General features: G+C 45.1%; 1 protein-coding gene across 1 annotated transcript in view; it reads left to right on the top strand.

Annotated features, from left to right (window-relative positions):
• The window catches only part of LOC141052980 (uncharacterized), a 177,737-nt gene that overhangs the window by 132,542 nt on the left and 30,455 nt on the right, over window positions 1-14,740 (top strand). Inside the window, 5 exon segments of the mRNA XM_073550308.1 lie at window positions 1,576-1,631; window positions 1,713-1,784; window positions 1,954-2,149; window positions 13,907-13,998; window positions 14,556-14,732. Of these exon segments, the coding sequence (XP_073406409.1) occupies window positions 1,576-1,631; window positions 1,713-1,784; window positions 1,954-2,149; window positions 13,907-13,998; window positions 14,556-14,732 (593 nt within the window).

Genomic DNA, 14,740 nt, shown 5'->3' with positions numbered 1-14,740 from the left:
AAAATCTATTTGTCGAATACTTTTATCGGCTGTTTCAGTTTGTCAGAGAGCAAGGAAAGCAGATCAGGTCTGTAAGGCAAGTCGAGGGTGGAACTGCAGCTTGGGCGATTTGTATGGTTTTAGCGCTGTTTTGTTAGTTTAATTTGATGTACACTATGTAAACGCCACTTCAATACTGCGGCACATGCGGCTAATATTTTGGGGCATATATCTAATGTTTCTTGGCTGCCCCTCTTTTGGAAGATAGGCATTGTGTTAAAAATAAAATACACAAAAGTAAAAGGCGGGCAGAAGAGCTGGAGGACAGTACTCAAACTTCTAGCTGTGTCTGTGGTGGTAGTACAATTGGCACCAGTAGCTGTAGTCATACGTCATCTGGCATTCATGGTGGCGGTAGGGGCAGGGGACATATAGATGTGAGAATCGGGAGGTGGGGATACGGAGAGGTCAAGAAGCTCAGTGCGTTTTCCACACTGAAACAACTGTGTGGTGGGTCATAGATGATGATTGTGGGTCGTAGATGATGATGATTATTGTGTGGTGGACTGGACCTAGGAGCCAGAGTCAGGCGACAACAGGTTAATGCTAGGAGAGGAGGAGAGTGTTGATTTCAGCAGTGAAAAGCAGAGCTGTCCTACATGCAAAATTTCAAAATCGTCCCATGACAGATCTGCTTCTAACATGGTCAGCTTTGGAGCAGGTGAAGTCGCAGTATTTGTTGTTAATGCTTGAAAGCGCCTGAACGTTGTGGACATGGTGGTGATTATGTGCGGTCCTCTCAGTTGTGGGAGTTATTTTCTACATTACTGGAGGACAACTTTATTGCAGGTATGCAAATTTTGCAGCCCCAAATTAAGCCATAGACATCCTGGCAAAATTCTACAAGGAACTACAGCTCTTCATCAACACATGAAGCAGCGTGCATAGGAAAGTGAACCTGATAACAATTTGGACAAGACAATCCTGCTTCACCTTGACATTGCCATCTTTCTAGTTGCCAAATTGTATCCTCAAGTACTACCTGGTCATTGCCATCGTTAACATCATCCCGACCAACTGCTTGTCGTACGCTGGTTTCACATTAGCGTTTTTGCACGCAGTGCATCGTGCGCGATCAGTCGCATGCGCCACGCACCCCTATGCTTAACATGGCGGGCACATGGTCTAGCGCTTGCACGTGTTCATCAGCATTTTGCGATCGCGTGCGCACAGAATGCGCCAAAATAACACATTACTATCTATGGGAGTGCAGGCGTGCGCTTGATCATGCGCACTCCAGCGCTTTTGAGCGCATGCGATTTTTGAGTAAACAATGTCTAGACACTGGTTTAAACCACCTCCTACTCAAACCAACATTGTTTGGGGGGATGTGTAGATAAAAGAAGGTGTTTGCACTGGCATAACAATACTCTACAGACAGCCTGCAAGAGACCAGACAGCCTGCAACAGACCAGAGCCATTTCTTCATTTTGAGCAAAGCTGCAACTTCAAGAATGTGAGTATTCTAACACCTAATGTCTGCCTGCCCTTTCAAATGTATTATGTACTAATGTCTTTTATGTTTTTTTATTGCAGCATGTCTTCTGGGGATGAATATCGGCCGTCTCGTGGTGAACTGGCCCAAGCGGAGTGTGATGTGAGTATCTTCCTGCCCTACAAGTATCTGATTCATCATGTACATATGTTTAAAATTAATTTTTGTTCTTTTTCAGACATCATCGGACACATTTTCAGAGTCTGAAGTGCGGGAGCAGCCAAGCCAAGTGCCGGCGGGGAGACGGGCTGTAAGTATAGACTGACTGTGAATGTCCATTTTTTTTTCTTTTTTTTTATTTCCCCTAGCTTTTTTTCTGTCCTGTTTTTCATCTTTAATCTTTCTTCTTTTCTGTATGTTTTTCTATCTTTTTCATTTACAAATATTTCCAAGAATCTAATTTTTTTTTTTCTTTCTAGGTTCCACAATGGGATGAAGACATCTTTCTGGACAATGACGCCCTGATTCACCCGGTCCAGGAGTGTGTCCCGTTGTGGGACAGCCGTGATCCACAGCGCGCTAACACGTTGGTGATCTGGCAGCTCCGGAATGAGGTGGCCGCAGCGCTGATGGATGGCTGGGACAACGCTTGTACCAGGGTCTGCAAGGATTTTCGTAAGTATTTCAATGCTCTGTGATGCCGCAGTAACTCTTGGCCATGATCACACAGGTGTGTGTCACGCTTGATATATTCTAGCGTGATACACAATTGTGTTATCATGGCCAACAGTGAGTGCATTGTCTATTGTATTGCTGTGTGATGCCGCTTTGACTCTTGGCTGTGCTCACACAGGTGTGTGTGATGATAGAGATTTTGCCATCAGTGCATTGTATAATTTTTTTTCTTTCTTTTTCCCACAGTGAACAAAGTCAGAACCCGTTGGCGCTCGATGAAGGACTGCTTCAACAGGGATGTTCGTGATGAGGGCCAGGTTCGCAGTGGTTCAGCGGCAAGGACCAGAACAAAATACCGATATCATCAGGAGTTTGCGTTCCTAAGACCGGTCTTTGCCACCAGGGCGTAAATATTTTGGTGTATTATGTTGTTTTTTAATCTGTGCTTTTCTATTCCACAGCAGTTGGTGCTTGTAAATGCATGATACTAATGTTTTTTTTGCTTTTCACAGCACCCTGCAACCTGTCCCTTCATCAAGCTGCCTCAGACCCGTCCCAGCCATTCGACAGCCAGGAAGCATCTTGCAGGTCAGCAACACAGACACTTGGAGACCAGGAAGCTGGTCTTTCAGGTCTACCCCTGTCCCAGGTCTCTGCCACTGGTTTTGGTTTTGTGGTTCCTTCGCTTGAGCTCGGCCTTTCAGAATGGCCTCAAGGCGCTTGCAGACAAGGTGGAAAGCGGTTTTGCCCTCATAGAATGCGATTTTAAACACATGGACCACCGCTTCCACTCTGTCGACAGTCGCCTTGACCGTGTGGAAGCCGACCTCGACAGACCAGCGCACCATTTTTTCAGCAAAATTGAACGGGCAATGGCGGAACACCTTAGTCCAGATCTCCAGCTGACTGTAATGCAGGCCTGCAACAATGCTTTCTTGCAGGCTATGCAGCAGAGTCAGTTCAGGCAGCAGTCAGTGGTGGCATTTCCACCTGTGCCACCACTGACTCGCTTCACGTCTCTACCGACTTCTGCTGCATACCACTGCACGGCCACCTGCATTCCAAGCCAAACCGGACACCACTACACCACCCCAAGAGTGCTGCTGGATACTCCACCGCCACCACCATGGCAAGCGCTGCTCCTGTCTGGACCACCACCGCCACCACCACGTCTGCTTGGAGCACCGACACCAGCACCACTCCTCCAGCTTGGCACACCGGAGCAGAAAACTCTCCTCCTGCTTGGAGCACCTCCTCCGAAACAACTCCTCCTGCTTGGAGCACCGCCACCTCTCCTCCTCCTAGGAGAACCGCCACCTCTCCTCCTCCTAGGAGAACCGCCACCTCTCCTCCTCCTAGGAGAACCGCCACCGCTCATCCTCCTAGGAGAACCGCCACCGCTCCTCCTGATAGGAGAACCGCCACCGCTCCTCCTGATAGGAGCACTTCCACCGCTCCTCATGATAGGAGATCTGCCACCGCTTATCCTCCTAGGAGAACCGCCACCACTCCTCCTGATAGGAGCACCGCCACCACTCTGCCTGCTGTGAGCACCACCACCACTCCCCCTGATAGGAGCACCGCCACTGCTCCTCCTGATATGAGCACCACCACTGCCACCGATACTCCTGCTTTGAGCACCACCACCACCACTGCTCCTCCTGCCTGGACCAGCACTGCCACCGCTACCACCAAGCATCAGCTGCAGAGGAGTGACCTGAATTCTCTATTTGCAGAAGCCAGGCCCATGTCCACCAGCTCCAGGGAGTCAGCCAGGACAAGGAGGTCAACAAGTAGCAGGCGCTCCAGACAGGACCCACAAGGCAACAGGAGACAAAAAAAGAGAAGGTCTCTTACCCTCCCTCCCCATCACCTCCCAGTGTGTCTCAACCTGCCTCCAGTTCCATCCCTGAGCTCCATTCTGCCACTACTTTTGTCGCCCCTTCCCCCCTTTAAGCCATTGCTCATCTCTCCACAGTCTAAAATTGCCTGCATCTTCCCCAAAAAGTTGGTCCAAATAAAATGTCTTTTTTTATTTTTAAAATAAATGTGAATTTATGGTTTACCATAATAATGTTTGATTAATGTGTCTTTCGCCAGCTGCACACACTGCGCCGTACTCACACTGCGCCATACAATATGTGTTTTTGCCACCACATAGCTCCATTACCTGACACGTTTCTTGTGTCATTCATGGAGATATGTGTAGTCAAAAACACCACTATATGACTTGTATTTTCACCACCACTCTCTTCAGTCTGCTAATATTGCACAGACTGAATAGAGGATGGCGTTGAGTGTAAGGCATATCTATTGTTACCTTGCCATGTATCACAAAGAGTGAATTTATGATGGTGTGTTTTGACCATCATCATGTCACTCTTTGTGACACAAGGCCAGGGGATTCTAGATATACCTTGTAATTAACCACATCATCTATTCAGTCTGTGGCGAATAGACTGCAGAGATGATGGAGAAAATACACGTCATATGAACAAATACCCTGGCATCGTATCATAACTATTTATCACATCTGGGCAGGTGAATACACATATGAGTTAACCTGCAGTGTCGCTACAGTCTGCATTATCTATTGCACACAGACTGTAGCGATGCTGTAGTTTAACTCATATGTGTATTTTTCAAGGATTTTTCTCCTGTGAAATGGGACACCTAGAGAACGCATGCGCATAAAAAACGCAAATGCATACAAACGCTGCGTTTTTTCGTCATCATGCGCACGCTGATGCGTCAAAAATCACTGTGCTCACGAGCGTTTTTTAATGCGTTTCAAGTGCGCACGAAACGCTGTGCAAAAAGGCGCTAATGTGAAACTAGCCTTATACTTTCTTCTTTTCCTCCATTACATCATTATTATTATCCATAAGTGTAGCTACAAAACAACTATCTGTCTAGTCATCCAGTTGTATGGAAACTGAACTTCTGCCCTACCAAATATACCACAGTTGCTATAATACAACTTAGATTTAGTGACTTTTGGAAAATGATGGTCTGTACGCAGTCTTGATAGCGTATACTTAGCCAATAAACACCATTATTTCTTGAAATAGGTGCCTTAGTCTTGTGCTATCACGAGCTGCAGTATATGACTTGCATGACAAAGCATGCCCTTCAGGATTTGTAGAAAATCTGTAGCAGACTAAAGGTTATATTATGCAGGATATGAACTAGAGTTTTACTTACTTTGAAACTCACTTTTGGTAGCTGAAGAGAGATGTGTGTTTCCTACTGAGTGAATTCATGAAGGCTTCTAAGTTTGTCAGTATGGACAATTGTGTCATCAACAATGTCCTCCTCCTCATGTTTATACTAGAAAAAAGGAAGCAACAAGGCATGAAAGGAAAGCAGCAACTTCTACATATCTATTGCTACCCTGGGACTGTTAGGGACTCTCAGAGACAATGTCACCTGCAGCATGAGTTGAAGGAGGAGAAAGAAAACAAACATCAGTGGATTAATATGGATGGAAATATTGAGTTATACCAGTAAGAGTCAGGAGGCCATGCTGGCTATGATGAACAACTCTCACATCAGTGAGCAAGATAAATTTCTAGTGTTCTGAAAGGCATATTATTATCATAATGCAATGAGATGATTTTTGCACCACAATACTTTGACTATGGAATACTTCTTGCTATAAGATTGAAATGGGATTTTTTTGTCCAGCTTCCGAAAATTAGTCAAATTTGGCAAATTACCAGGATAAGATTTTTTGATGGCTAAAATAAACCAAACCATTGCTTCATCAGTTTCTGAACACCAAACCAGATACTGCTCCCCAAGACAAAGAATAATTTGTTTACCACAACATGGTAAAGACCTTGCCCTCTTTACTATACGCCACAAGTGTATAAATGCCAACCCGGCAGGCACCTGGTCACAAAAGGCCATTATTTTTGTAACTTTTTAATTTAAAAAAGCATTATAATTTGAATATGCAGTGTATTAAACAGACTGCTGGTTGCCCACATTTATCATCCATTTACACATATATTTTGATGTCACTATAACATTAGGCTGTGCGTTCTTTAAAGGGCTTGAAAGGGGTTGGATATAGTCTCAAGAGACCTCAAAGTGTTATATTCATCTTTTAAGGGCAATTGAAAGGCTTCTAGCAGTTTTGATTGAGGCTATGTGCGTACATTGCGTATTTGCTTGCAGAAATTTCTGCAAGAGTTCTGCATCTCTCGGCAGAAAAACACAGTGGAAAATCCACGCTTTTTTTGCATTTTTTTAATGCGTTTTCGTTGCGTGTTTTTCATGCATTTTTACATGTGTTTTTATAAGCTAAATAAAGATATAATTTTAAAAAAGTGATGTAATTTCCTTGTTCAACCTCTCGTTTTTCACATTCCATTGAAGACCATAATGTCATTATATACCATGTTCAAATATATATACAGTATATACAGTACAGACCAAAAGTTTGGACACACCTTCTCATTCACAGAGTTTTCTTTATTTTCATGACTATGAAAATTGTAGATTCACTCTGAAGGCATCAAGACTGTGAATTAACACATGTGGAATTATATAATTAACAAAAAAGTGTGAAACAACTGAAAATATGTCTTATATTCTAGGTTCTTCAAAGTAGCCACCTTTTGCTTTGATTACTGCTTTGCACACTCTTGGCATTCTTTTGATGAGCTTCAAGAGGTAGTCACCGGAAATGGTCTTCCAACAGTCTTGAAAGAGTTCCCAGAGATGCTTAGCACTTGTTGGCCTTTTTGCCTTCTCTCTGCGGTCCAGCTCACCCCAAACCATCTCGATCGGGTTCAGGTCTGGTGACTTGGAGGCCAGGACATCTGGCGTAGTACCCCATCACTCTCCTTCTTGGTCAAATAGCCCTTACCCAGCTTGGAGGTGTGTTTGGGGTCATTGTCCTGTTGAAAAATAAATGATGGTCCAACTAAACGCAAACCGGATGGAATAGCATGCTGCTGCAAGATGCTGTGGTAGCTATGCTGGTTCAGTATGCCTTCAATTTTGAATAAATCCCCAACAGTGTCACCAGCAAAGCACCCCTACACCATCACACCTCCTCCTCCATGCTTCACGGTGGGAACCAGGCATGTAGAGTCCATCCGTTCACCTTTTCTGCGTTGCACAAAGACACGGTGGTTGGAACCAAAGATCTCAAATTTAGACTCATCAGACCAAAGCACTGATTTCCACTGGTCTAATGTCCATTCCTTGTGTTCTTTAGCCCAAACAAGTCTCTTCTGCTTGTTGCCTATCCTTACCAGTGGTTTTCTAGCAGCTATTTTACCATGATGGCCTGCTGCGCAAAGTCTCCTCTTAACAGTTGTTTACATAACAAATTAGTCAAAAAATAATAGCCACCTTAATTCAATATATTATATCTCAATTTCTGCCACAAATTTGTGCAGAATAATCAAAGGCAAATAGGCAAATAAATTGATCCATAAAACCAATCATTTATTAATAAAAAGTTATAAGGGAACTTGGTTGAATTGTTACCTACTTATAGCATTGTGCAGTTTATATTGTTAAACTAAGGATTTGTTCCTTTTGCTGCCTGAACCATTAGGTTTTTTCCTTTATTATTTAGATTGAAGTAAGATATATATATATATATATAGAGAGAGAGAGAGAGAGAGAGAGAGTAAAATGAGTTAATTAATAAGCAGTGAATATTCTATTAAGGATACTTTATAGATTATTTTGCATAAGCCTAATTTCTGTGAGCACCTATTACAACACATGTACTTGGTTTTTTGCGAAATTACCTTGTAAAAAACTTATTATGAAATTTATTAATAAATGATTGGTTTTATGGATCAATTTATTTGCCTATTTGCCTTTGTTTATTCTGCACAAATTTGTGGCAGAAATTGAGATATAATCTTAACAGTTGTTGTAGAGCTGTGTCTGCTGTTAGAACTCTGTGTGGCATTGATCTGGTCTCTAATCTGAGCTGCTGTTAACCTGCAATGTCTGAGGCTGGTGACTCGGATGAACTTATCCTCCGCAGCAGAGGTGACTCTTGGTCTTCCTTTCCTGGGGCGGTCCTCATGTGCGCCTATTTCTTTGTAGCACTTGATGGTTTTTGCCACTGCACTTGGGGACACTTTCAAAGTTTTCCCAATTTTTCAGACTGACTGACCTTCATTTCTTAAAGTAATGATGGCCACTTGTTTTTCTTTACTTAGCTGCTTTTTTCTTGCCATAATACAAATTGTAACAGTCTATTCAGTAGGACTATCAGCTGTGTATCTGTAACGAATGGAAGCGGAGGCAGAAATGGTGAAGTTCACATTCGTTTTTTATTTTTAAAGTGGAACCTCGGGACCACGGTGCGGGGGGGCTCTGAAGGGGGCGTGACTAGTGAGCCCTGGGTACCTGTAGTAAAGCCCCGCAGACAGGACCAGAATGGAATACCCGGAGGACACAGGTGCTACCTCCAGTTAGACCCCGGACACGTGGCAGCTGTCCCAGCGGGACCAAAAGGGATAACAGAAGTAACAGCAGAGTCTGTAATGAGACAGGTCCTGGATCCGGGGAATTGGTAGTAGCTGGTTCCAGTGACCTTGACACAGTCCTCGGACTCGGATGGCTGTTGGCGGAACGGGATGGCTTTCGCCCAGATTGGTTGCAGATATAACCAGGATGATCAGGATACTGATACTCTGTGGAGACATATAGCATTAAAGAATGCACAGAGACTGCAGATGCATTGCAGACAGGTTAGCAAGAGAACCGGATGTAGCAATGATTGATACTCGTTGCTCCGGCGCTCTCCCTATGGAGCAGAGGCCAGAAATAGCAGCCATTGCGCTGCCATTGGATAATTGCTCTTTTTGAAAAATGCATGCTGTCCCTTTAAGAAGGCAGGAGAGCATGCGAGCGGGCCCTAATAGCTTTAGTTACAGATCTGCCAACAGGACGCCAGGAGGTGGAGGCAGGGGAGCGACCTGAATGCTGAGCAGCAGCATGAGACACAGAGGAAGCAGGCTGCTGCATAAGGACAGCGTGCGAGGCACGAGGTGAGTGTCCACGACGGGGGGCAGCGGCTGACCTGGACGCAGCACCAGTACGGGGATCAGGTGTAACAGTGGCAGACCTGGGCGCCGCGCCAGGATGGACTGGGTGTAACAGTATCTTCTTCAACTAACTAACTTCTTCAAGCCTTATTAGAATCTTTTAAGAAGAAGAGGAGCCTGGATGTTCTCTCTAGGCTCCAAAGATCAAGGACCAAAACCCTTCCAGTCCACCAGGTAGGAGATCTTACCCCTTACTTTTTTCACGGCCAGGATATGTTTTACCTCAAAAACATCATCCTCCGAGACCGGGTCAGGAGTGGTACCCAGATCCTTAAAGAAGGGGCTCAAAACTACTGGTTTGAGGAGAGAAACATGAAAGGAGTTAGGCACACATAGGGAAGTAGGCAACTTCAGCTTGTAAGAGAATGGATTGATTTGTCTCAAGATCTCAAATGGTCCGATGAACCCGGGACCCAATTTGTAGGATGGCACACTCTGCACATTTCTGTGGTAGATTGGCAAACTCGCGAAGTGGTAAATTGGAGTGAATATTGTCAAGGACACTGCTTGGGCACCCGGCTGGAAAGGATGGATACCCAGTCTGTGCCTAAATACCTGTCTGAATTCGGGGATGTGTTCTCAGAGCAGGGGTGCCAAGAACTTCCTCTCCAATGTCTTTATCACTGCACTGTTAATCTTGTTCCTGGGGCCAAGCTGCCTAAAAGCAGACTAGATAATATCTCTGGTCCAGTGAGGCAAGCCATGAAGGACTATATCGCAGAGAGTCTGGCAAAGGGTCATATCAGACCATCTTCATCCCTCATTGCTGTGGGGTTTTGATTTGTAAAGAAGAAAGATGGGAGGTTATGTCCCTGCCTAGATTTCCGCAAGCTCAATCTGATCCAGAATCCATATCCACCCCCTCTCATCCCGGACCTATTTAATCAGATTGTAGGAGCAAAATACTTTTCAAAACTGACTCCAATTGGGGCATATAGACACATTTGCATTAAAGCGGGGGGATGAGTGGAAAACAGCTTTCAATACGCCTGAGGGACACTATGAGAACCTTGTGATGCCATTTGGGTTGGCGATCGGGATTGGGATCGTCCTGAGGATTTGAAGGCTTTACCAAGGGTTTTGGGTTTCACCAACTACTATCGTAAGTTCTTCAAAAACTTTTTCGGTAGTAGCCAATCCTCTGACAGATATGACCAGGAAGAGGACAGACTTTTCCAAGTGGTTCAGTCTGGCTAGGGTGGTATTCGATACCTTTAAGGAGTGTTGCATCTGCGACAATCGTCATACAGCCTGACGTCTCTCAGCCTTTAACCGCAGTTAACGCATTTGAGGTGGGGGTGTGGGCTATATTGTCATAGGGTGCATCTCCTGGTAAATGACGCCCATGTGCATATATTTCAAAGAAACGGTCATCTGCAGAGATAAATTATGACATCGGTCAATTATATCACTAACGAGCCCGTGTCAGCGGGCAATACTGTAATTTTGGTGTGGACAGATTCAGTAAAATGTCTAATTTTATTGTGCTACCCGCTTTACTTAATGCCAAGACCTTAATGCTAAGGCGCAAATTTTCATCATAGAAATTGTAAAGTTACATGGGATCCCTACCGTTTTGCACCCGTTTTGGGATCCATCTGTCGTTCTCTTCAGCATTTCACCCACAGTCTAAAGGGCAAACTGAACGGGTTAACCAGAATGTTGAGCCTTATCTTATGTGTTTTGTGTCTGACAATCAGGAGGATTGGGTTACTTAAGGTACTGTCACACTTAGCGATGTACCAGCGATCCCGACCAGCGATATGTCGCGGTCAGGATCGCTGGTGCATCGCTAAGTGGTCGCTAGTGAGCTGCCACACAGGCAGATCTCACCAGCGACATAGCAGCGGTCGGGGGTCGCTACTTACGTGTCAGACGAGGCGATGAAGACCTCCTCCCGCCCGCGTCCACGCGTCGCTCGTCGCCACAGCAGGAAGCTGACGACGAGAAACAGGACGTTCTCGCGCGATCAGCGATAACCAGCGGGGGAGCGGTCGGAGGTAAGTATCAGATATAGCTTTATCGCTAGCAATATCGCTATAACGTCACAAAAACCAGTGACGTTATAGCGATATTGCTAGCGATATCGCTTAGTGTGACAGGCCCTTTACTTACCTGTTGCTGAATTCGCAGTAATCATTGTCATGAGTCTACTGATAAGTCCCCATTCTACGTGGCGTAAGGGTTTGATCCTCAGTTTAGCTCATTTAATAGGAATCGTTCCTCTGGAATACCTGATACCATCCACAATTACTTTTGGGTGTTATTGATAATTTGAGGAATATGGGGTCCAAATATAATAGTGTGGATGATCGGAGACATTTGGTGGGTACAGACCTGTGTGTTGGTGACATGGTGTGGTAATCCTCAAAGAATATCAAGTTGAAGGTTACCTCCTGGAAACTGGGTCCCAGATTCATTCGTCCTTATAAGATCATAGCCGGCATCAATCCTGCAGCATTACACACCTAGCTTTGCCGCCTCCCTTTAATATTATTATTATTATTTATTTATATAGCACCATTGATTCCATGGTGGTGTACATGAGAAGAAGTTAGGTTGCAGGGGGGCATTGCAGGCTGTAAGCTTTCCTGAAGAGCTTTCCTGAAGAGGTGGGTTTTCAGGTTCCGTCTGAAGGATCTGAATGTGGTTGATAGTCGGACGTGTTGGGGCAAAGAATTCCAGAAGATGGGGATATTCGGGAGAAGTCTTGGAGGCGGTTGGGTGAGGAGCATATAAGTGTGGAGGAGAGAAGGAGGTCTGGGGAGGACCGGAGATTACGTGAGGGAAGATATCGGGAGATTAGTTCAGAGACATATGGAGGAGACAGGTTATAGATTGCCTTGTAGGTCAGTATTAGTAATTTGAGCTGGATACGCTGAGGGAATGGGAGCCAGTGAAGAGATTTGCAGAGGGGAGGAGTAGTGAGGAGAGAGATGAATTAGTCAGGCAGCAGAGTTAAGGATGGACTGTAGAGGTGCGAGGGTGTTAGCAGGGAGGCCACAGAAAAGGATGTTGAAGTAGTCATGGCGGGAGATGATCAGGGCATGCACAAGCATCTTAGTAGATTGAGGGTTGAGGAAAGAATGGATTCTGGAAATATTTTTGAGCTGGAGGCGACAGGAGGTAGAAAGAGCTTGGATGTGTGGTTTGAAGGACAGGGCAGAGTCAAGGGTTACTCCAAGGCAGCTGATTTCTGGTACGGGGGAAAGCATGATGTCGTTAATTGTGATAGATAGGTCAGGTAAGGAAGATCTGTGAGATGAGAGAAAGATGATGAGTTCAGATTTGTTCACATTGAGTTTGAGGAAGCAAGAGGAGAAGAAGGAGAATATGGCTGATAGACACTCCGGGATTCTGGACAGCAGAGAGGTGACGTCTGGGTCAGAGAGGTAGATCTGAATGTCATCAGCATAGAGGTGGTACTGGAATCCATGGGACTTTTTGAGTTGCCCCAGGCCAAGTGTATAGATTGAGAAGAGTAGGGGTCCTAGGGCAGAGCCTTGGGGCTCTCCAACAGAGAGAGGGTGGGATGAGGAGGTAGTGTGGGAGATGCTCAATGTGCGGTTGGAAAGGTATGAGGAGATCCAAGATAGGGTCGAGGTCTTTGATGCCAAAGGAGGAGAGGATCTGTAGCAGGAGGTAGTGGTCAGCTGTGTTGAAAGCAGAGGACAGGTCTAGAAGGAGGAGTATACAGTATTGTCCGTTAGCTTTCGCTGTAAGTAGGTCGTTAGTAATTTTGGTCAGGGCTGTCTCAGGGGAGTGATGGGGCGGAAACCAGATTGTAGATTGGGCATTGGTCTGGTATAAAAAGGGGTTGTGGTGGTTGAACAATGAAGACTTGCCTTGTTTGGTCGATCTTATTTTTGAAGTGTGTGGGAAAGTCCTCAGCAGAGATGAGGGAGGTTGGAGGGGGCAGTGGTGGGTGGAGGAGGGAGTTAAAAGTTTTGAATAACTGTTTGGGGTTGTAGAGTAGGGAAGATACGAGGGTTGAAGATCCATAATGTGTGTAATCGATCTCTTCTCAAAAAATAAGTGGCCTTCTCTGTACCATCACCTCTACCGCCATCTACAGTCATTGTGGATGGAAACTTAGAATTTAAGATAGTAAAGATCGTTGATTCTCTCCTAGTTCATCGGTCACTTCAGTATCTGGTACACTGGAAGGGATACGGTCCTGAAGAGAGGATGTGGGTACCAGTATCTGACATCCACTCATCCAGGCTGATATGGTCTTTTCACGTGGCACACCCTGATAAACCCGGTTCTGAGGTACTGTCACGGGTTTACCGCGACAGAGAGGAGCCAGAAGACCGCAGCATCTGATTTCTTCTACTCCTGCACTGAATAGAAGCACTTCACCTTTTTATTAAATGGTGTAAATTTTTTGGGGCAGTACAGGGGTTAATCTGCTCTGTTGAGAGCTCTTGGAGCTAAGGGTACTGTCTAACACATCGTCAGAGGTAAATTATGTTGCATGGCTAGGAGGATAGGTGTTGGTGGATTTATCTGTGACAGCTGCTTGGCTTTTTGAGTGTGATAATTCCCTTTCTTCTCCTACTTTGCTTTAACTCCACCCTTCATTCCTTGGTACATACCTCTGTTATATGTGAGTGTATATTTGTATGTTTCGTATTTTACGTTTCCCCTGTTTGTATTACCTTGTTAGTCTGGTTGGTGTTTTACGGTTCACTACTACTTTCCTCTCCCCTGGGTGGGGAAAGGGTACAGACTGAGGGTGAATTCAGGAGCGAAGGCAAGGTACGTGACCCCAGCATCTTCACCTTCAGAAGTAAACTGTGGAACAGGGCATGCTAGGGCACCCCCTAAAGTTAGGAACAGGGAAGGAGCCCCTGGTCCCAGGACACCCAATAATAGAATCGTCACATCCGCTCTGTCGTGCATCATTTTTGGGCATATGCACCTACTGGAGGTGGACACTCAGGCATAGCACAAAGCTTCCTTAATGTCTCCAGTACATGTATATTTTTCATGGGATTCTTTATGATTTTACATTGGCTTGTCTTCTCCCAATTCAGGTCTTTACAATATTGGATCCTTTCAGTGGAGATCTTCTATATTAGAATATTTTTTTGATTGATTCATCAAGGATGGATAGTGACTGGGACAAGATGGCGGAGAGAATATTACACCTCACCCTAGAGATCCTCTTCCAGCTTACTGGAGAGGTGAGAGATTATGATGACGTCACATTACTTCAGTCTTATTTATGGGAATAACAAATGGACAGAACTGGAGAGGTGAGGACTGTGGAAATGTCTGGTGTTTGATTTATTCATGTGTCTGTCCATAAACAGGATTACATAGTAGTGAAGACCTCTAGTGAGCGCTATCAGAGCCCTATGTCTGAGGGATGGGGAAGACCCCTGAGCCCAATCACGGGGCCTCCACCTCACACCCTGATACATGAGGACATCAATGTCCAGAAGATTCTAGAACTTGCCTACAAGATGATTGAGCTGCTGACTGATGAGGTGACACT

Source organism: Dendrobates tinctorius, unplaced genomic scaffold (genome assembly GCF_039654945.1).
Source record: "Dendrobates tinctorius isolate UK_male_01 unplaced genomic scaffold, ASM3965494v1 ptg000164l, whole genome shotgun sequence".
Classification (NCBI taxonomy): domain Eukaryota; kingdom Metazoa; phylum Chordata; class Amphibia; order Anura; family Dendrobatidae; genus Dendrobates; species Dendrobates tinctorius.
The sequence above is the reverse complement of the archived record's forward strand: the minus strand, read 5'-3'. Positions and strand labels throughout refer to the sequence as shown.